Below are 20,350 nucleotides of genomic sequence, written 5' to 3'. Positions count from 1 at the left end.
AGGCGATGGTGACGCATTTCTCCATGGGGTCAAAGTCCGCTTTTTGTTTGAATTCTTGCCGAAACTTTTGACAGCCCGCTTTGAGGAGTTTGACGTCCGATTCGCAGTAGGCTTCCATTTCTTGCCTTAGTACGAAATGGTAGTTATCATTGACTTTCTCTTGGTACCACTGTTCGAATTCGGCTTTCTTTTTGGCGGACATGCCGTCGGGATCGTACATGTCTCTCGATGGCATGGGTCCTTCGTACTCTTGGTTTTCTAGAGTATTGAATTTGTGAGGGAAGAATCCCTTGCACAGTTCGTGGATTCCGAAGGTGGCGGGAAAGTTGGCCAGCGGGAACGGGAGAAAGCAGAGGGAATCTTTGAAAGTCAGTCTGTCGGATCTCAGGGACAGTATCTTGGTGCCGACGGTGATTTGGTCTGTGACTTCTCGATGCGTGGCGTAACAGTGTTGTAAGATGAACATCCCGTCGTAGCCTTTGAGATTGTGAAAGAGTACGATGACGTCCCGATCGTCTCCGTCCACGTCGACGGCGAGTGATTCGAGGTGGTCGAACATGTCAGCGGAGCAGTTTGGACCGTAGAAGGAGCAGAATTGATCCTCTTCATCGTCTTCTAGGCAGAGTAGAATGGGTGTCTGATTCCCTTCGGCGTCGGTGATGGCTTCGTAGTCGCAGTACACTTGAAGGGGAGGATCTCTGGCTACCCAGACGCGCGTGTCTGGATCATTGGGTTCTGGTTCTTCGAAGGGTCGCCCTTTGACTTCGTCGCGCGGGACGCGTTTCTTTTTGGGTTCGTGTTCGTCTTCGTCTTCGGGGATGCGTTGGATGTAACATCGGTGCGTTTGGAGAAAGACTTTCTTTTCGCAGATGTGGCATTCGCCCCACCCGCACTTGTGATCGGGGGTACGACGGTCACCTCCTCGTCCTGTCCTGTGTTTTGGTTCGTAGACGTGGCAACAGTCCGGACACTTTTTGTAAGTGTCGCAGATGGATGGAATGTTCAAGCTCCGCCGTTGCAAGTGGTAGTTGTAGCATTGGTCTCCGAAGAATTTTCTGTGACACAATCGGCAGATGGAGGTGGGTTCGGGAAACTTGCCTCGTGCTAGGGGTCGTTTGGCTTCTAGGAAATCGGGGCAGTCCTTTCGTTTGCAGGCGGGGCACCATTTACCGTAGCAGGAATGATTTTTGAAGTCGTCGTGGTCGAATCCTCGATTGCATTCGTCGCAGAAGTAGGATTTGTTGAGGAACCCACTAAACGAATTGCATCCGTCGTAGTGACTGTCTTCTTTGATGAGACGGATGATCTTGTCCGAGGGTTCGGGTCCCGCGTAGATGAGCATGTGGGGCGGATCGATGGAAAGGACCTTGAGTTGGTAGCCGGGTAACGCGGCCTGAAACTGCTGCAGTTCGGGAATGCCGCAAGGTCCTTCGGGGACGTGGGCCAGACGGTGGAGTTCTTTGGCCAATCGTTCTTGGACGGGTCGTCCCTGTTTGAGATTGTGGTAATCTTGGTCTCGAGTATTCATGTCAGCGTCTACCAGGGCTTTCATGGTGACGATAGCGCGAGCGCAGCATAGATTGTCTTTGTTTTAAATGGTCACGCGCGACTTTTTGACGATTCCGCGTACGGCCGCACAACTCGGTTTGTATCGTTTTCCGTGCCCGCGCCCACGACCTGGGGTGCGTATGAAGGTGGTTTCCATGGTAAACGTGTCGTCGGGGGTGAATTCTTCGTTGGAGTTGAGTTTGGCCGCGAGAGACTGGAGATAAGTGTCTAGTCTTTCACTCCCTTCTTCGAATTCGCGCACGGTGAAAGTGGTGGATTGAAAGGCGTGCGTGAAGGCACTGGACTGCATGGTGAAATGGACCGTGGAGTTGGGTGTCAGGGTAGGATCCTGAGCGATTTGTTGCTCGATGGATCGTTGAAGGGCCTGAGTCAATTCTTGGCCTAGATTGTCCCTGGGAGTCACGTCTCTGTGTTGTCTGAGCGTGGCTTCGTACCGTTGTTTGTTGAGGACGTTTCTCCAGTTACGTCGAGCGCCTACGGGTCTTAATTCAAATTCTAGGAGGGGTCTTGTATTGCTACCACCTCCGGTTTGGATAATCACTCGATCGAGAGCCGGATCGAAGATCCAGTCGTCATCGTCGTCGAAGGGGAAGGCTTCGTCGTGGGTCCGTCTGTTCTGTGAATACAAAATGAACACAACGTTTCTTATTGGTTGATTTTTACTGTAAGGTTTCCAAGCAAAGTATCTGACAATAACAATTTTTTGTCGGGTATATTGATTAACGCGTCGATAAGACTAAATCCTAAATAGATTCTCCTTTTCTCGTCACGATTGTTGACATAATGACCATATACAGCAGTGTGACGAGAGACTCTTTCATAAACCTTGTTACAATTACACAAGTTTGCTCCACATTTACTCGTTCGTATTTCTATGTGTCCGTACCTCCATTGTTTCTTAAGTGTATCGTAATATACAATTTGTTCGTGAAGTTTGTTCAATAGTTCATTGTTCCTGCGGTCGAATATGTGCTGCCAGGTTGCTAAGTCAATCACGTGACACTTTAGTTCTTCCGGTAGCCTATCCCAGTGACTCTGTAAGAGAGTGGTTACTCATAATTCATAATGGTCCGCGTGTTGTATTTGATGAAAGGTAGGGTAGATGAAATTCTTTGCTATGGGGGCGTTTATCTTGGCCTCTTTTATATCGTGACCTAAACACGTTTCTTTAGGTTTGTCGTAAATGTCAATATAACATCCTATTATTTTGGTATCTCTGTGTCTGTCTTTTTTCTCCTTCTTTATACAACATCCCGCATCACATGGAACCCTGACAATCTTAATGTGTCCTAACCCCCATTGTTCTTTCAGTTTGCCGTATTCTACTATTTCCTTGAGAAGACGCCGTAACTTTTTGTTTCTTCTACGCTCGAGTAGGATTTGATTCCTGGCTAAGCGCATGATGTAGTCCTGTAGTTCATGAGGTAATCGATCCCAGTCATTGTTATTCTGTGGGAGGTGAGGATATCAATCTCTTAACGTCCGGTATTCTGAGATAAGCATGATCTAACCCGTACCCTAAAAATATGACTCGCTTAAAGTTGCGTTCGTCTGTGTAGATTCCATTCACGACCATGTGCTTGTTGTTCATTCCTGGAATTCTTCCTTCGGGACAATAATCTAACAGACATGTCTCTAGAACTACTTGGATTGCCCCTAGTCCCCATTTAGCTTGGACCTGAGCGAAGGCTCGTATCTCGTTACAAAGGTCTCTTCTAATTTCACGTTCGCGCCTCTCGACGAGAGATTGGGACTCTCTGAGGTAAAGGATATAGGTCTGTATCTCATGGGGAAGACAATCCCAGTGGCTCTGTAATTAAATGGAACGTAATCACGGAGAATGATAGGTGGGGTGTCGATCATGATGGGTCTCGGGTTGAACGGTACGGGTTTCGGTCTGCCTAACCATGCGGCCATTCTGAGTGCTTTTCCAAGTTCCCTATCGTAAGCGAGTTGGGACTTGGTCAGTGAGATGATGTACGCTTGGATCTCGGGCGGTAACCAATCCCAGTAACTCTATGAAAAGAAGGTGATGAACAAGGCGTGACAAAGATGCCGTGATAATTTGTAACCGCAAAACACAACGAAACAAAATCTCAAGTCCAAACGGAGGTAGAACTCTAGGGTAAAGGAGGCGACGACGAGTCTCAGTTCCATGGGTCAGTTGTCCAGGGATGCTACGAACGTGGTTAGATAACACGGGGTGTGACAGATCGTGCAGTGCAACTTCTCAGCGCTCACTCCCTTGTTCATCAACTGATCATCGAGTTCCCTGACGAAGCAATCGTAATGCACGTAGTAACGACAGCACTTGGTACGAGCGCAGGTTTCGGTTCTAAGGATGACTTTCTTACATAGGGTGCATGTTATACTCACTGCTTCATGTTGATCCATCTGTTGGTTCATCTCCTCGTCGGTCAGCTCTTGTGCCATGATTTTTTCCAACGCTCGATACAAGTCAAAAACTCAGAGTGACCTGAAACGGTTCGAACCGATCTTTTTATACTTACGGTAAAATTGGATCCCAGGTGACACTCGACCCGGACCCAGTCTCCGACCGGGAGGGGGGATACCCCCTATCCCCCTGGTCTGCCTAGATCACGTGATGTCAGCCTTTTTCGTTTGATTGGTGCATGATGGGCATAAAGCGAGATGCGCCTTTGACATTTTTTCGGTTTTTGGTGATGGAGACTGAATCCGGACACGTCAGTCGCCGCCGAACTCGAAGTCAGTCTCCCGAGGGATCACCGAGACGAGGACGTCGTCGGCGTCGTGCCCGATCACACGATGACGACGAACCACCGAGACGCAGTCGTCGCCTTCGGGGTCAGATACCCGAAGAAACACCGATTCATCAAGTGTGTTTTATTTGTCAGAGAGATATTCACATTGATTCTCTGGCATCGTGCCGACGTACTCCTTGCTGCGGCGTGTTCATGCATCGGCGATGCTACGGGGAGATGGAGAGACGGGTTATGACCTGTGGCAACTGCCGACGCGTGATCGACGATATTCAGCCTGAGGTCGTGTTGGAAACCGACGAGGAAATGGAGGAAGAAGACGAATATGAGTACCCGTTAACGGCAGGTGCGAATGGTCGTTTAGTTAGAATGGATCGAGAGTTGGAGCGATATCGCAGTGAGGGTAGACCTTATCACTGCCATCACGAGGGATCGTACCTGTGGAATGATTTACCGTATGCCATCGACCCGGGCATTTGGACACGTTATTATACCTTTATCAGAAATTTCGTGACTCTGTATCGGGATCGAGACCTGTACATTCACGGTTGTGTGCGTCTCCCCGTGGAACCGACCCGAGAGATTAGAAGTTATCTGTACCGTCTGTTCATTTACAACACTCCGTACGATACGTATAACTTGATCCGAATTCAAAGGTTCAGGCTCTACTTTAGACGCGTGGAGGGACAAAGGGATATTGAGATTCGAGAGCTGTGTCTCTTACCCTTTCCCGGTGGCCCCTCGTTTTACCACGAGGACGGACTATGGACCTGACACTGTCTTTTTTTTTCGTTTTTCGCAGTGGACGAGCAACGCAGATTGATTCATGAGGACCTTGGACATTTCAGAGACAATGGAAAACCCTTCGAGACGCACAATTCCTTGACGCGTTCGTGGAATCATTTGCCTTATCACCTTCCCGTCACGGTGTGGTTCCAGTACTACCGCGAGATGGAGAACTTTGTGCGATCCTCGGAGGGACGAAGTCCGATGTACATTCACGGCACCGTGTTCTTTCCCTTTAGTGTCATTTCGTACGAACATATACGCATGGAGGTGTATCGCATGTTTTATTTCAACACCCCTTTATCGGTGTTCAATTTCACCTCCAGAATTAGGTTTCTGTTGTTATTCATCTCTTCGTCGACGTTCGGGGACCAAATAAGGATCGAACGTTTGTTTGTGACATCGAATGCCTCGGATACTCTGTACCACGATGGCATGGCGTGCGAGACTTGAAAGAAGAAGAAAAACAAAAGAGACTCTTTTTGAAAAAACAACAAAGCGTGTAACTTTAATGATTACAACAATAAAGTTTACAAATTTCCAACGTTTTTTCTTGTCTTAGGCAGAGTCATATTTCAGTCCCTTTCTCCAAGGTTCGAAATCTTCCCATCCTTCTTGTAACTTTTGGGCTTCTGTCTGCTTGGCCTTCTTGTACGTCTTGCCTTTGCCCTTGCCTTTGGGACTGTAACCACCGTCGTCGTCGTCTATGTATTTCTCGGCGATACCGAGGGATCTTAAGAACTCTTTTTGCGCTTCGCTCATGAGTTTACCTGGGGCTGATTTGGCAGCAGTTGGTTTGGGTGGTACGGTTGGTTTCTTGCCTGGGGCTGATTTGGCGGCAGATGGTTTGGTATATTTGAACTCCTTTTTGAAACCTGACGTGGAAGGTGTGGCGGGTTCTTGTTTGATGACAATGGGGGCTGCGGGGGGTTGGTTGACGCCCTTCATGATCTGTTTCAACAGACGTTCGACGGGTGCGTCGGCCATGCCTTCGGGTTCTATCGTTCCTTGGTACGTGGGAGTGCCACGTATGCCCGTCCGTATACGTTTCACCAGTTTGACTTCATCGTTTGCCATGGGTTTGGTCATCTTGACGGCCATGCTGGCGGGGATACGTTTGTCTTTCAGGATGAGATCTTCTTCGGCGGCCAAACGTCCCGCTTTGTTCAACAAGGCGCTCTGGGTGATCTTCCCCTTGTAATAATCTTGCAAACGATTGAATTCGTGAACGGGTACCATCATGACTTCGTTCATACCTTCGGCTGACTCAGGGTCGTGTCGGGAAACTCGGACAATTCTCTCAAGGCCGTCTCGTAACAGTCTTGCCAGTACCGTATGGATTCGTCTTTCTTTTCCAACTCGAGTTCGAGACTTTGAACGGTTCGCTTGCCTTTACCGCACTCCCTGCACAACTCGATGCACCCACCGGGCGGTGTGGTATCTCGTTTCGTTTGACAGGTTTGGCAGAAGTCGCCGAACTTTAAAGCCATGTACTCTTGATACAGGTCGTGGTACTTCTTGTTCAAGTAATCGTACGAGTCTTTCCATCGGGCTTCGCGACGATTGGCATCTTGCAACAACTGCACGAGTTTAGGAATGGTATTGGACTCGTCTTCTTTTCTCGGCGGGAAATTGGGTATGACGTCGATCCCCTCCAAAGGGTAACCGTCTTCGCCGCGTCCTTTCACCGTACACAACATGCTTTGAAACAACCGTGTAATCCGCTCCAGAACCCCGCTCCGTTCTGACTCAGGAGATGCTCTCTTCGACGCTTGAGAGAGTTTTTGCGTCTACCCACTTCGCGCAGAACCTTTTTATGTCTTTTCAGTTTCCCATAAGTCGTCGCGTCGATGGGGATCCTCTTTTTCAGCAAATTGAGGACCATCTCGCTGATGGCGTTGATCTGATCTCTGTCGGCGTAATGCAACATCCGTTGACGTTTGTTCCGATTGGCTTCTTTCAGGACGCCCGTCAAGAAACGACGTTGTCGTCGCAACCGCTTCATCGTTCACGTCTAACGTCCGGTTGACTCGTCACGCTCTTTTATTCACAAGTCTTGGAGAAGGTCCAACACTGTACTGGCCACGGTGGTGACCAGTTTACCAAGACCCTTTCCCCTTTGGACCCTCCTCCTTCTTCCTACTCCCACTCGACGTAATCCCACTCGACGTCTCCTTCGCCTTCGTCTCACCATGACGTGTTCTGACACGCACGCGCTTTTCCCATTGAATGACGTAGGCAAGTGATCACGTGTCCTTTTTATAGAGGCACGTCTGAACGTTTCAGGGAATCCAATTATTCATATCCATCCACTTTTAAACCTCGGTTGTTTACTGTAATAATGTCCAAGTGACTTGAATGCTTTACTTATCATGCTGCCAAGACCTTTTCCCCTTTGGACCCTCCTCCTTCTTCCTACTCCCACTCGACGTAATCCCACGCGTCGTCTCCTTCGACTTCTCCTCGCCATGTCGGGTTTCCACCTTGAAATGATTCACGAAGGGATCGCATGTCCGTTTTTATAGAGGCGCGTGAACGAATCGTGTTTCGTAGTCTCGAAGGTACCGGTCGTACGTGGGAGGTGTGAAATCCGTCACCACGTCGTCCAATGTTTGCATCTTGATCAAAAACCCATCCAATTCCTCCACACCGCCCAGAGCGTAGTTCCGCAGTTCGGTCAACGTCTTTTCGTACGTCGTGTAAGCGAATTGGGTCATGTCCATCTTGAGCGAATACTTCTTTAATTCGTTCCATCCTTTCAGCACAGTGGCCAAAGCCGTCAATCCTACCGCCACGTACCCGTCTTTCCACACGGATCCCACGACGATGCTCGCTGCCGCAGTCAGTAAGGCCAGTCCGTTGAGAATGGCGTTGCACAATTTGTAGTAACCGAACATCTGCCTTCGACACCACCAATACTTGTGGTAGAAAGCGTACAGTCCATCCAAACGTCTCAACATGTCCAAATCCACCACAGAGGTGAAAGGTTCATCCAATAAACAGACCGAAGTACTCATGACTCTTTTCCAACCAGTGCCAAACGTAGTCTGACTTTCTGTCGGGACGTTCGATCCTTTTAGCTTGTTGCTTGTATTCCCAGATCTCGTCCTTGAAGGCGGTTTCTACGGATTGGTTCAGGATGTCCTGGACTTGTCTGTAACTATCGCACTCGTCCGCGATACGTTTCATGTCTTCGTGATCCATGCTGGTCGCATCCCAGTAAGAGCGGGAGCATCGACATAGATGCAGGAAGTAGGGGAACCACTTGACTTCGCTTCTCATCATGTTGACGTTCTCAGTCTCGTACACTGGTCGAATTGCGAGTCACCGTAGGACGTTGTCCGTTCTTATAGGTAGTCGTGATCGTATTCGTGGTGGTGATGCCTGCGATTCGTCGACCCGCCGCCGTCTGTTGTTGTTGGCGCAAAATCTCCTCCAATTGTTGCTGCATCTGGGCTTGGTCGAGAACACGGGCGCCTCGACTTCTTCTTCTTCCTCCGCGACCCGATCGAATCGACGAAGGTGGTGTGGAGTCACCACCACTTCCACCCCCACCTCCGCCTCCGCCTCCGCCTCCGCCTCCGCCTCCGCCTCCGCCTCCGCCTCTGCCTCTGCCTCTGCCTCTTCCACCGCTACCACTGGCGCTACTTCTTCTGCGGCTTCCGGAATCGCTGGAGGACGTCGGTGTATTTTGACGTGGGACGCGTCTCGGTCGTTTTCCTCCTCGAACGGCTCGTGCCAAAGGGGTGGACATTGTTATCCTGGGTGCCCCGACACCCGACGTGACATTGGCGCGCGACACGGATCCAGCGCTGCCGACACCCACCGTGACGTTGGTCTGTGGCGCAACCGAGCCTGCGGTGCCTACTCCGACGGGCGAGACATTGGGCAGGGGTGGTGTCGGCAGTGACGATAGCGGTGAAGGAGGAGTGTTCAGACTCGTACCCACACCCGCTGCGGACGGAACGGGTGTACTCGTTCGAGCCAAGGGAGTCCAAGGCGAGTAATCTTCCAGAGCCGAGAAGTTGAAATCGTCACTACCATAAGAGCTCATTTTTATCCATGTGCCTCTCTCTTTCTATCTTCTTCTCGGCGAGTTCTCGTTGCTTATGAACCAAATAGTCGAAACCTTCCCCATTATATGCGTTTATGATGGACCGTACATGACGGTAACTCTCGCATTCCGTGACCTGTCTCATCGGTTCGTAGTCCAGCTCGTGGGGGTTCATGCAGTATTTGAGCCTGGTCTTACAAATGACGATGAAAAGCGGAAACCACTCGACCTCGCTCCTCAACATGACGGGGTTGCAAACTGATGGCATCGTACGAATCCTTCGTCTTTTAACACATGGCTGAGAACGCGTTGATCGTCCTGACTGGCTGGATGAAGATCCAATAGCATGTATCCGTAAGGTCGATCGGTGACCTTGCGAAACGTGTCCAACACCTCCTGCCATTGCGTGGGAAACGATTGCAGAAGTAAATTCCGTATCCCCAACTGATCCCTAGGGTTCTTGAAGGCCGCGATGTAATGCGCGTTGCGGGAAATGGTCTTGGCGAATTTTCCGTTGGGGAATAGATCCTGACACAAGTAAATCACCGTGATGTTACGATGATGCGAGTGTTTGGTGAAGAGATCCAACACGCGCTTGTCGTTACCGCCCTCGTCCATCAGGTCGTCCAAAACCAACACACCCCCTCCAGGAAACCATCGGGGTAACTGGTCGCTGTCGGGGATGCCTTCGTAAAACTTGACTCCACCTTTCTTGAGCTTTTGGAAACCGTCTTGCCACGATCCGTAGCAGTAATGAATACTCTTCGGTGTTTGTTGGAACAAGTCGCCGTTCTCCAAGAGCAGTTTGGTCGTGAACACCGTCTTGCCGCACCCCGACGGACCCGCTATCAACAAACTCGACGGCGTGTGAAATTGAAACGCTTTGCGTCGTTCCATGATCTTGAAATGGTCCAGGGTCTAGAGACGTTCCGTTTTTATCCGAACAACTTGGCCAATGGGGTCTTGACGGCAGGGATGCGTTTCAACAGACCCAATAGGGTGACCTTACGATTGAAACAGATGGGTTTTTTCTTGGCACGGCTCTTGATCTTGGCCATGGCCCTCTGGGCAGCGGCTCTCTTTGGACGCCCTTTTTTCTTGGCAGGCGCCGATCTCTTTTTTCGAGGTTTTTTCTTGGCGAATTTACTCAAATCTCCAAACTTGTCTTCGTACCAATGTCTCTTTTTCATTCTTCTTTTCCTATCTTCTTTCACGGAAAGCTTCGGCTTGGCGGGTGTGGCTCTCTTGGGTTTCCTACGCGTGGTCACCGTCGCGGGTAATGCACCGGTGTCCAGGACGGACGGCGGTTGAAAAGACACTTGTCTTTTGGCGGGTTGAAGTATTTTCAGATTGAGCTTCCGTTTTGGCGGTTGGTTTTTCTTGAAATGAGCCTCACTGGGTTGAGGCGTCTTTCCGCCCGCTTTTCCATAGCGTTTCTCTAACCTGGCTATCACGTCGTCCAAATGTCTATGCCCTTGAAACTGAAGAGCCATGATGTGTCTTGTTTTGTCAGTAAATCCATAATGAACCATTTTATTTTCCTCCGCCCCTTTTTATGCACTCGCAAAGTGATGGTGTAAGGACTTAGTGCCGTATCGAAGCACGTGCCAATACGGGTAACACCTGTAATCTCGACTAGCGTTCGTTTGAAGTCTGGCTTCAATGCGTAAGTGGAACAGAACGTATCGAAGCCAATGATCTTTTTCCCGGTCCAGTATGAATCGGACTCGACGGTAACTGTCGCAATCCAAAATGCGTTCCATGACCTGCCGAAGAGGATTGTCCGAGGACAATTTCGTACTCTCTTTTCGACACAGTTCTAAGAATCGAGGGAACCATCGGTCTTCACTACGCAACATCCTTGTTCTCTCGAAAAATGAACCTCTTTTATTTCGAACAGCTTACTTTATAACAAATGACGCACTCCTCTGGAGGAACCGCACGTGTCCTGGTGACACGTGGTTTTACAAATCTTGCGCCAATCCAACTCGTCCACGATCATACGTTCTAACATCTGTCCTACTTTACGATCGTTCTCCACAAACTCGTTTTTCTTAAAACGATTCAAGAACTCGTTCATGTCACGACCTTCGGCTCGGTCGATCAGGAACATCAGGGCGTAACTACCGCAACTCTGACTGAACAGGGACTGTAGACTCTTGCCGTTGTGAATCTGGTACTTGAAATGACGGTCCAACCAGGCTTGGATCGGTCCGGCAGTGACGTACGTGTCCAACGATAGACCGTAACTGTCCAGGATCTCGCACTTGTTCTTGTCGGCCCACAAAGCGATCCAATGAAATCCCGGTTTGTCGTGAGGGTCCGTGTTCACGATGTAAGCGGTCGGTCCCTCTTGAGGTACTGTCCTCGGAAGCCGATCGCAAGGGACCGTGCCGTGAAAAACACAGCAGAGCGACGGATTCGTCCGTGCCAAATAATCCAACTGTAAATTATTCAAGGCTACTGTCTCCATTTTTTTCTTCTTTCTTCTCACTGGTACACGTCGTAGAGGACGACTCGGTTCTCGTTGATCTCCAGCATGTTCTCGAATTCGCCGTACAACAAGATGGTCAGGTTTGCTCCCGGATTGGCTGCAAAATCGATCACCAGACGCAGTTCACCTTCCTGCTGGGGGTTCAACACCGGACTGTCCAAACATCCATTGGCCGTGTTATCAAATACAAACAGGTTGCATCTCTTGTCGTGTCCCCAGTCCTCTTTCTGGACCATGTTTCCTTTTCCTCTGCACAACGCTCCCGAGGCTTTGAGGAATCTTTGGTAACCTCTCAGATCTTTACTGGTATCGTCGTGTTTGAGCTCCAAGGTCTCGTAGGGGTACTCTTCACCTCTCACCAGTTGTTTGATGGAAGAGAGATTGAATTGTTCGAAACTGAACGGATTGACCGTCACAGTTCCATTGAAGGCTGTTTGTCTCATCAACACCACCACTAACCGATTAGGCAATTTACTGTGGAAAGGATTGCTGCACTCGAAATGACGATTGTCATTGGGATGCGAGTAAGTGCGAATTTCACCTCTCACCGTGGGGTAAGTAGCCACTCTTCCGCCTTTCATGCTGGTCATGAGTTCTCGGTACACCGAGGGAGTCACTCTCACTTGAGATAGGAACAATCTCACTTTCACGTCGGCTTCAGTCAGTCTGAGAGTATCAGCACCGGCCCATTGGATTGTCCACATGGCTGGGGCATTGAAGTACATGTCCATCTGGATCTGTACACCGGGTACCAGTAACTTGCTGAGATAAAACACTTCCAGGTAAGGTTTGAACCTCAAGGTCACTCTCTTTCCACCAAAAAACTGAATTCGACTTTGAACCATGTTCTTGAGATCCTGGGGCAAAGCAGCATAATCGGCGTGAGCAGGATCCAACTTATTGCCTGTCATCACATCGGCTTCTCCGCGACTGGGTACACCGAGACAATTGTACCAACCCTCGGGTGCCAGGATCGTGTCACCGTCGTCTCGGTCATGGTTCAACAGCGCTTCGATGTAGGCTTTGTAGTGGTAAGTATCGGTCTGGGGGCTGATGAGAGTCCCATTCAATCTCACATTGATCTGTTTGAAGAGGGTGTGGACCAGATTGTTGGCGAGTCCGACGGTAGTCGCTTGTGCCAAATTACCTCCGGCAGCTGTCTTGACGGCCAACTCCACTTCGAAGAAACTCTCGTTCAAGTCGATGAAGTCTTCTTGAGGATCGATTTGGAAGGTCACGGGGTTGATCCCCGTATTGAACGGATTGATTCTCACCTCACGTCGCGACGACATGCTGAGATCCGTGGGAGGCGTGGTGAACAGGTCCAGGCGAGGGTTACGAACCCCCGCCGATCTAGCGTGAGCCACGAGGTCCGTCATCGTCGTCTACGGTGTCTTTTTCGTCGTTGAAAGCTTCTCAGTGCCGACTTTACCCAACGGTAGTCTGGGAGTTTTGAACGTCTCCGGAAGAGCGAACCCCCTTTATACGTACGTATCCCTCCGGGGAGACGTCTCACGCGTCTCGAGTAGATTGGAATCATGATCCAAACAGGTCTTTTCTTCTTCTCTTACCACCAAACACGCGATGGAACTCTTCCGTCGCTTTACGTTTCCCGGATCGTATGGCTCCCCGCTTTAACCCGGCGAGTGCACCTTTCCAATTGGGCTTTCCTCCCTTGCCACCCGATTTTAAACCTTTCAGACCCTCCATGGCCGATTCTTTCAGAACGTCCTTGAGAATGCCGGGACCTCGTTTCTTGAGTCCTTTCCAAACCTGACCGAATATGCCAGATCCCGATTGGTATCCGTCGGGATGAAACCGTACCAAAGTTCCCCCGATCACGATTTCATAAAGTGTAACGTCACGATCGTATTGCCGGCTCCAAAGGTCGTCAGTTCTCCAGTTGCCTCAGCCACTTGCACCTCTATAATGTCCAGTACCTCACTGCGCACGGGAATATATTGAATGTGAACGGGATCGAAGTACTGAGTACCTTCGCCTCTTCGAATCAAGTTGACCTGCCTCAGTAAATCCGTGACTTGATTTCCCACCACACTTCTACCTCCCGCGTTAGTGTAGACGAGCACGGATCGCGACCTGTCTCCCACCACCGTCTCGAAGGCTTCGTTCAGGTTCATAAAACGCCAATTGCAATAGATGCTGAGTGTTAAATAATCTGCATCTCCTCTATACGAGTGAACATTCCAAAAGACATATTTTCCGTCTTTGTCTTTTATGTCCCCGGCAGCGCTGATGTTCGGAATGACATCGTCGATAAATTCTACCTGCAAGTTAGGTCCCAGATCGTAACCACCGCCGTCTTTCTTTTCGAGCCATCCCATTTTCAAAGCCATTTCAACATGGATGTTGAGTTCAGGGATCATATTATCGTGAGGGCGTACGATGTCTTTGTTGTCCATGACTAGGTCTTCACCCTCCCACTTGAACTTGATGTAGGATCTTTTCCCGTCGTTTCCGACATATTTGGCGCCCATTTTGGGACCGTCGAACGCGAAGATGCGTTGTCGCTCGAAATAGGCGATCATGGATTTCATGAGTCCAACACCGTTCACGTCGTAGAACACCTTTTTGAGTTCCTCCGTGGTGAAGTAAGCTTCCGCATAAATGATGCGACCATCCAGATCGTATCGCCTCCAGGTCACATGAGTCCAGGTGGTGTCACCCCCAGAATCGATGAAGGAAGGCAGCGTCACGCGCGCATCTGGCATGGAGATGCTAAACAACCCCACTTTCCATCCATGTCCCTCCAGGTGTATGGGATTGGGTAACCTGATCTTGAAACTGTTCGACTTGTTCTCCGGAAACTCGTTCTTACTGCCGTTACTGGGTAAGCTGATGTAAAAATCACGCATCCTCTCTCTTGAAATGCAACGTGATCGTGGTCACACCCGACGCAAAGTCCACCAGTTCAGTCTCGATAATGTCCAAAACGGCGGTACGCACCGGTAGATATAGGCTGTGTCTCGGTTGAAGGTCGACCACGTCCGGATCGTAACGCACTTGTTTCAACAGGGCCGTGACCTGATTTCCCGTCACCATACTCTGTCCCACATTCGAATACACGAACAAGGAACGACGATTGTTACCAAACGCTTCTGCGTAACTGCGATCCAGGTCCGTGAAGACCCAATTGATGAAACAACTCAAATGTAAGGTGTCCGTGTCGATCTTGTAAAATAGTTCGTCCCCGTCGTTCTGTCCTATGACCAAGTCCGTGGCCGTGGGGACGACTCCATTGGGAAATTCTTTCCTCAGGTGGGGTCCCAAGACGTAACCCGGTCGTCCGTTCTGTAATCTTCCCATCTTGATCCATTTCATCTTCTCGGCCAATTCGATGCCGATGTTCATCTGCGGGTAGACGCGTTTACCATTGATCAGGAGACTGCGACACGTTCTCGAATTGTCCAGGACGCATTCTCCCTGCTCGGCCCGATGCATGACCGTGTACAGCAATTCGTTGGGACTGTCTTTCTTGTACAGGGTCACGTCGACATCCGTTCGATCTCCCAACCTATGCAGGTATCGATCACGTATCATGTTCATTAACTCGGTACCACTCCTCGGCATGAATTCCAAATCGCCTTCTCGCGTCACTCCAGGGACCCGCGTGTATAGGTTTATGGACGCGTTCACCATATCGATCCACCAGAATTCAAACAGAATAGATCTCTTCAAACCCATCTTACGCGTCGCGGATGGAAACGAGAGGTCACTGATACCCACTTTCCAGTCAGGTTCTCTCAAATGCAACGGGTTCGGCAGACGGTTCTTGAAACTGTTGGCCTTGTTGTCCGCGAACTCGCTCGTGCTGGCATTGCTCATCAACTGCACGTAAAAGTCTTTCATTTTTTGGTCTTGGGCTTTTGGGTCACGTACAAGCCCCTTTTATCCACCCAACTGTCGTACTTGACTGGCCAACCTTTCCAACGCACCAAGACTTTATCCCCTTTTCGTTTGACGATCTTGTCGATGCGGAACAGATCGTCGTCTCTCACGTTCACCTTTTGCAAATCCTGTGCGTAAAACGTACCCTCGACCGCCGTACCGTCCCATTCTTCCACCTTGTACGTGGTGACCCTCCCAGGACGCACTCGACGTATCACAAACACCTCTTCGGTCCATCCGGGTAAATACCCTTTCTTGAACTGACGGAACTTCTTGTTCAGTCTCACACGATCCCCGACTTTGAGTTGCGGTTTCTTCAATTTCCCTTTTTTCTTTTTTCCGTAAAGAGTCTCCCACACGTCCTCGCTATTGCCCAAAGTCACTTGATCGGGAGCCATCTTGATACTGCGATGATACGATCGATTGTACCCTCGGACCAACTCTTGTAACACGGGCACATACGTCATCGTATTCTTCACGGTGAAGTACCGGTACATACGTTCCTTCAGGGTCCGATTGAATCGTTCCACCACACTGGATTTCGTATCCCCGCGCGTCGAAAAATGATGAATGCCTTTCTGCTTCATCAAATCCTGAAACGTCTTGTTGTAGAACTCCTTCCCGTCGTCCGTCTGGAGATTGAGGGGTTTTCTACCTCCTTTCAGGATCTTAGACATGGCTTCCGTCACCGCTTTACCCGTCTTGCTCTTCAAGGGTTGGACCCAGGCGTGCTTGGAAAACACGTCCACCACCGTCAAGAGATAACGATACCCTCGATTGTACCTCGAAATATTGATCACCTCGATCAGGTCTGCCGTCCACTGCTCGTCGATGCCGAACACCACCACCGGGACCGTGGGAAAACGGCGACGTCTGGGTTTGTGCAACGTGTACCCCAAATCACGTTGCAGGACCTCGCGAGCACGTCGTACCGAGATCTTATTGGCCCGGGCGAACCGCGTCAGACCGCCCAGACTACCAGGTCTGGAAGGATCCCGGTACCGTCCCAGTAACGTTCCGGTCGAAAGCGGCTTTTGCTTCTTCTTTTGACCTTTCTTCATAGTAGATAAAGTTTGTACACGCACTGTCTCCACAACTCGAAACGTTGCTCCCGTACCTCGAGATACTTATTAAATGAATCGGGTTGCCGTTTCAACCACAAGATATAAACGACAAAACGCATCACGTTGGGTTCGACGTCGGTATAGTCAAACACCTCCAAGGGCGAATCGCTGAAATTGTAGGGGATGGGTTCACCCTTACCGTATCGCTCGTAGACACTAGTGCACTTGGAACACAAGGTCGTCCAACACCATCGATCGTTCATGGTCGTACACATTCTCGAGATCAACCAACTCAAGACATGAGACATAATGATTTGAACCCAATTCTTTATTCACACTTTCTTATATGTACAAAAACGTCGTGCCTGATTGGTTCTTACGTAAAAATCGACTCCGATTGGTTTAAAAAACGAAAAAGAAGGCGAAAAAAGACTTAGTCCGAATCTGAAAAGTAATGAGCATAGTCCGTGTTCTTACATTCCTGACCGTACTCATTATCACAGTCTTCCTCATAGGTATCCATGGCATAATATTTACAATTTCTCCAATCACATTTACCGGGTCTCCACTTCAGGGCTTCCTCCTCGTCCCCCTTCACATAGAATGCTTGGCGCATACTCTCTCTACACTCACCACACAGATCATCCTCCTCCGCTTCAAGGGCGCGGAAGAAAAACCGATCCTTCCACAGATCACGCTGACGCATGACATCGTAGATCAACTCCTCCAACTTCAGACACGTTTCCTTGTGAGCGCACCTGTTGAACGTCAGTATCTCCTCCACCTTGGGACTCTTGTCCGACTCCCTTACCCGTCGTGACAAGTCGCGAGCGAACCGCAAGGGTTCAAACAGATCACGGATGACATCGCTCATCATGTACGTGAGGTGATCCGTGGCGATAAAACAGGCACGCTCGGCGTCCAGGGTGGGATCCCGACAATGAATGAATTTGAATTGACCACTACCACTTCTGTACATCACACGACACCACTCACCGCAGAACAAAAACACATGTTCGTTCTTCTTCATCATCTCCAAAATCGTACCACCCCAGTCAGGACGACGTCTCATCAAGAGCTCAAAAGACCACAGACTATCGGGTATTTGACCTAACGGTTCGAAGAGATTGTCAAAAATGTACATGTCCACTCTGACATCCGGAATGGCGTCGAGATCTCTTAAAGTGTGTACCTTCTGATCCACGATCTGCTCCACGAGGTCCCGAATCTGGTTCGAGTTGCTATAGTAAGTCATCTTGCCTCGTCAAACCTCTTTCTTCCTAGATACGACAATTCAGGATGGTACTCCGGATCTCCCCAGTCAGTCAGGTGTCTTCGAAGCCTAATGAACAAGAGATCAACCACGTGTAATTCCAATTTAAGTATCCTCGTATAGGTCGATATTTCGCCTTCTTTTTCGATTGCGTCCAAATTGTCAGAAGCTCGATTCAAATAGCGTCTCAGATCTTCAATGATCTCTTCAATGTCCTTGTCACTCAAAATCCTATGAGTCATCACCGCGTCAAGAGCAAGTCGAGAATGATTCGCTGCGTCCAACGGGCTCCTTTTATACCCGCGCTGTGGATCCACTTTCACTCCGTACTTTTCCCGTATCACGCGCCCTTTTTCAGATCCGCCAATCGGAACGAAGACCGTCACATGATCCCATCACACCACACGGCACCGATTGGTCGTCAAAAACGGCCATAAAGTCGAACCACACATTCCATCACGAGTCACTTTTCTCAGCAATCGTCATGGATTCACACGTCGAACCCGACAGGAAAAGGAGAAAGAAAAAATCGTCCAAAAAGAAACTGGAACTGCTCATGCCCAAGAGAGTGGAAAGAGAAGGTAAACTACAATCCACCTTAGACAGTTGGTTATTCAAAAAACCTAGTTCCAGACTACGTTTCAGCGAACGCGTCCTCTTCAAAGAAATCACCCCGGACTCGGTCAGTTGGACCACCGTCCCTCTCAAAGGCTTCTCGCGACGATGGAGCGCCTTTTCGATCAAACGCCAAGAATGTAAAAGCCAAATGAAAAATAACCACGCCAGGCGAAGGCAAAGACCGACTCCCAAAAACGTTAGAAAAACCAGACACATCCTAGAAACCATGCTAAGAGAAAACACCTTGTTGGGATACTAACTCTATCTTCCTCATATAGACTCTGAAAAGCTACCTGCCATTCAAGGCGGATGCATGACCGTGATCAGAGACTCACCTCCTCGAACCATTCAAGTCCTGGAAGCCGTGGGACTCGGCAGATTCAAGAAAGACAACGTCGTAGAAGTACCACCTGAAGTGGATGACCGAGGAGAATCCACCGAAGTCCAAGTGTTGGAGGAATTCGACCCCGATCAGTTCCTGAACCAACTGAAACCCCAAGATTCCATCTGCCCACGTTGCATGGTACCCCTGACATACGGAAGCGTGCGAACCCCAGACGGTGGTACCTGGGAGTATTACCGATGCCCCTCTTCCAGATTCTACACCAAGTGTTATGTGACCTGTGGCGTCAAAGAGGTGGGCACTTACCTGAGACGCGTCGAAGAACAGACCCACCCCTGCTACAGGAACATCGACCCAGCCCGTTTCCGATGTCTATGCAGCAAGTCCCTGGTCTTAGCCACCTCCCACTCCCAGTCCAACCCAGACAGGCTCTATCTCAAGTGTCCCAAGCGTACCTGCAAGTTCTTTCAATGGATCGACGAATACCCACGAGGAGTCGCCGAAGCCATACTGATTAACGGACAGGACCCAGACTAAGAAAGGCAGGGTAGCGCAGTGGAAGCGCGTTGGGCTCATAACCCAGAGGTCCGAGGATCGAAACCTCGCCCCGCCCATTTTTTCCCAAAAACACACAGTTTTTTGTAAAAAAACACACTCCGATTTTTATTTCACAAATAGTTACACGTTGGGTAATCTATCCTCAGCGTCGATCATGGCTCGCATCGTTACTTGATTACAATGGTTGAACGTACTATAATAAAAGTCAATTGTCAGGACATACCGTCTCGCTGTCTTCTTCTGTCTCTTAGTCCACGTGGACTGAAAGGGCTCAAACCCGTAACACAGCATCAGTCTATGAAATGTGATCCTGTCCACAGGCGGCTTCACCTTAATGTCCCATACAAGGTTCTTAGATATAGTACGGATCGAGTTGAATAAAGTTCTCCCGAAACACTTCTCGATTCTACGGTACTGGTACATACTTCGGGTCCAGTTCTCCCTCTGCTCGTCCATGAAAAATAAAATCTGGTGAAGCATCACCTCGAGCTGACTGGAATCTTTGAGCTGCGTCAGCCAACGTCGGCCCACCAACAAATCCCGGATGGGAAAGTTCATGTCTTCATAAAATCGGGTCCAGGGTGCCTGCATTTGATCAATGGCTTCCTCATACGTAGTATCAGGCTTTCTCGGCACATGGTTTTGTAGTCCAATCTCCCTCAAGGCCATATTGACGCTCGATACAAGTTCAAAACTCAGAGTGAAGATCGGGGGCGGCGCGGATTCGCCTTATGAAGATCCGACCAGCCAATCACAGATCGAGACCAAGTCACGTGTTACCACAGACCCGGGGATAGGGGGGTATCCCCCTACCACACCCCTCACGGTAGGAGACTGGACACCATTATAACGTGTGTATAAAATAAGCGAGTCGGACCGTCAAAGGCATTCTGAGTTTTGAACTTGTATGAGCGCCCATTACAGAAGACTGGATACTCTCCTTG

At 49.6% G+C, this 20,350-nt stretch overlaps 3 protein-coding genes and 1 non-coding gene across 4 annotated transcripts; 2 read left to right on the top strand and 2 right to left on the bottom strand.

Moving 5' to 3' along the window:
• Positions 1 to 4,202: 4,202 nt before the first annotated feature.
• On the top strand, positions 4,203 to 5,549 carry LOC145480089 (uncharacterized). The gene is made up of 2 exons (XM_081458565.1): positions 4,203 to 4,656; positions 5,113 to 5,549. Exons 1-2 carry the CDS (start codon positions 4,203 to 4,205, stop codon positions 5,547 to 5,549), a joined length of 891 nt encoding a protein of 296 aa, XP_081314691.1.
• A 3,817-nt stretch (positions 5,550 to 9,366) lies between these two features.
• On the bottom strand, positions 9,367 to 10,055 carry LOC145477995 (uncharacterized). Its single transcript, XM_081455876.1, has one exon. It carries the CDS (start codon positions 10,045 to 10,047, stop codon positions 9,388 to 9,390), a length of 660 nt encoding a protein of 219 aa, XP_081312002.1. The 5' UTR covers positions 10,048 to 10,055; the 3' UTR covers positions 9,367 to 9,387.
• Positions 10,056 to 17,003: 6,948 nt separating this feature from the next.
• LOC145477994 (uncharacterized) lies at positions 17,004 to 17,943 on the bottom strand. Its single transcript, XM_081455875.1, has one exon. The coding sequence runs from the start codon at positions 17,867 to 17,869 to the stop codon at positions 17,048 to 17,050; it is 822 nt and encodes a 273-aa protein (XP_081312001.1). The 5' UTR covers positions 17,870 to 17,943; the 3' UTR covers positions 17,004 to 17,047.
• Positions 17,944 to 19,389: 1,446 nt separating this feature from the next.
• On the top strand, positions 19,390 to 19,461 carry Trnam-cau (transfer RNA methionine (anticodon CAU)). The gene has a single exon. It is a non-coding gene; the product is annotated as a tRNA-Met (tRNA).
• The last annotated feature ends 889 nt before the right edge of the window (positions 19,462 to 20,350 follow it).

This window comes from Orbicella franksi, chromosome 2 (genome assembly GCF_964199315.1).
Source record: "Orbicella franksi chromosome 2, jaOrbFran1.1, whole genome shotgun sequence".
Lineage (NCBI taxonomy): Eukaryota > Metazoa > Cnidaria > Anthozoa > Scleractinia > Merulinidae > Orbicella > Orbicella franksi.
This window is presented reverse-complemented; position numbering and strand designations above follow the sequence as displayed.